The sequence below is a fragment of the Chlorella variabilis genome (genome assembly GCF_000147415.1).
Source record: "Chlorella variabilis unplaced genomic scaffold CHLNCscaffold_4, whole genome shotgun sequence".
NCBI classification, from domain to species: domain Eukaryota; kingdom Viridiplantae; phylum Chlorophyta; class Trebouxiophyceae; order Chlorellales; family Chlorellaceae; genus Chlorella; species Chlorella variabilis.
The window spans coordinates 1955550-1957631 of NW_005435084.1; the positions used below are offsets into that span (position 1 = coordinate 1955550).

Below are 2082 nucleotides of genomic sequence, written 5' to 3' on the forward strand. Positions count from 1 at the left end.
GTGCCATGTCACGCCTCTTGCTCTGCCATGCACATGATTGAGCAGCTGGCACGCCGCGCCCCCGCGCCACACCCCAACTCACACCTGCCTCCCGCCTGCCTGCCCGCCCTGCCCTGCCCGCAGCCAAGAAGTACGCCGCCTTCCTGGCCTCCGACTCGGTCATCAAGCAGATCCCGCGCCTGCTGGGCCCCGGCCTGAACAAGGCGGGCAAGTTCCCCACCCTCATCACCCACAACGACTCGCTGGAGAGCAAGATCAACGAGATCCGCTCCTCGGTCAAGTACCAGCTGAAGAAGGTGCTGTGCCTGGGCGTGGCGGTGGGCAACGTGTCCATGTCCGACCGCGAGCTCTACGTCAACATCCAGGTGCGGCGCGGCAGGGCACGGCGCTGGGGGCTGGGTGCTGGGTGCTGGTGACCTGTGGGGCGCGGGAAGAAGGCTCTCGGCCGCGCCCAGGCCTGGCCGCGCCCCGCCTTGGCAGACGTGGTGCCCGCCTCGGCGCCGGCTGCGTGCCGCTGTGCTTCACAGCTCTGCCCCCTCCCCCCACACACACTCACCTCCTCCCCTGCGCAGATGTCCATCAACTTCCTGGTGTCCCTGCTGAAGAAGAACTGGCAGAACGTCAAGTCGCTGTACATCAAGAGCTCCATGGGCAAGCCGTACCGCCTGTACTGAGCGGATGGCGGGTGCCGCCGCCCGCCGGCACGGCGCGGCAGCGGGAGGCATCCTGCTGCCTGCGCGGCGGCGGCGCCGGCGGCGCCAGCCCTGGCGTTCAGCGGCGTGGCGCGTGCGCCCATGGCGGCGGCGGCAGCTTAGGCTGCTGCTGCACCCGCCGGGCAGCACCTGCGCGCTCGCTGGCCCCATGCACGACTGCCGCTGGCAGCAGCCCCTTGTGGCGGCTGCCGCGGCGCCCCCTGCCGGCGCGCTGACCCGAGATGCTTCCTCACAGACTGACACAACCACCAACAGCTGGCTGGTGCATGAGAACACTCCCACCCTTCGCCGGGAGGCGCCAACCGGTCTGCTTGGGAGCCCTGTGGCCGCACACACGGTGCGGCCAGCGCAGGAGCGCTTGCTCTAGTCAAGCAAGTCGAGCTGTTGCCCTGTGAAGAGTACTGTAACCAAGCGAGACACAATGCGTTCACCAGCTTCACCAGGCTGCAGGTGGCACGACGCAGCCTCCTGGGCACCTGTCCCGTCGCCGAGTGGCGCCAGAACTATCAGTGGTACTGGTTGTGCTGGCGGCGGAGCCCGCCACCGCAACCCTGGAATTATCAACTGTTGTACAGATGTGTGCAGGGTTTCCCAGTCTGAGGGGAGCCCGTGCAGTGCAGAGCGAATGGCCATGCAAGGGGGTGCGCGGGGAGAGACACAGGAGGGTTCTGTGCAGAAGGAGAGAGTCTGACATTGATCACAGATGCTGCGAGAGCCGAAAACAAGGCAGAGAAGGCGAAACAGCCACACATGGGAACTGCCACTGGGCTCGCCGCAACACACGGCTGGGGTGGCTCGGCGACCTTCGCCGAAAAGTTTGCTTCATTTTCGCTCCAATCGCTCACATAAGGTGTCTCTTACTTGCCACACACGGCCCGGCTGCTCTGCACACCCGGCGCAGCTCCACCACTCATGGCCAGGAATCAGTAGGTGGGCTGAGCCTCCCATGGCGCTCATCAGCTGTTGTGGAAGGCACCAAAGCGTGTGTGGGGCACCGGGCGCTGCAAGGGGCCGCAGCCGGGCGCGCACCCACCCCAGCCTCTCCCTGCCTCTCCCTGCTGCCTGCAGGCTCAGCTAGTTCAGAACCAACAGGCAGCTCATCAGGGTCTATGCAACGCACATGGGAGGCCGGGCCGGAGGCCCTGGCCGGCCTCATGGGCTCGCTCCACCTGAACGGCGCCCACCACACAGCCACCAAGTCGATAGAACCACCCAACGAATGGCACCCAGCAACGAACGGCATGATGGCCCTCCCGGTGGGCGTGGGGCACGGCCTGCCCCCTGAGTTTGCCCACCTCGCAGCAGCAGCAGCGGCCGCCGCCGCGCCCAACGGCGGCGGCCAGTACCGCAACGGCGGCACGCCCAGCAA

At 67.0% G+C, this 2082-nt stretch overlaps 2 protein-coding genes across 2 annotated transcripts in view; both read left to right on the forward strand.

Moving 5' to 3' along the window:
- Nucleotides 1–1134, forward strand: part of CHLNCDRAFT_56045 (hypothetical protein) — a 2510-nt gene extending 1376 nt beyond the window's left edge. The window contains exons 5-6 of the mRNA XM_005850117.1: nucleotides 124–365; nucleotides 573–1134. Coding sequence (XP_005850179.1) covers nucleotides 124–365; nucleotides 573–674 — 344 coding nt within the window. The 3' untranslated portion in view covers nucleotides 675–1134. The remainder of the gene's footprint in view (nucleotides 1–123; nucleotides 366–572) is intronic.
- Nucleotides 1135–1957: 823 nt separating this feature from the next.
- CHLNCDRAFT_142373 (hypothetical protein) overlaps nucleotides 1958–2082 on the forward strand; it is a gene marked incomplete at both ends in the record, with an annotated part of 1336 nt that continues 1211 nt past the window's right edge. The window contains one exon of the mRNA XM_005850118.1: nucleotides 1958–2055. Within this exon, the coding sequence (XP_005850180.1) occupies nucleotides 1958–2055 (98 nt within the window). The remainder of the gene's footprint in view (nucleotides 2056–2082) is intronic.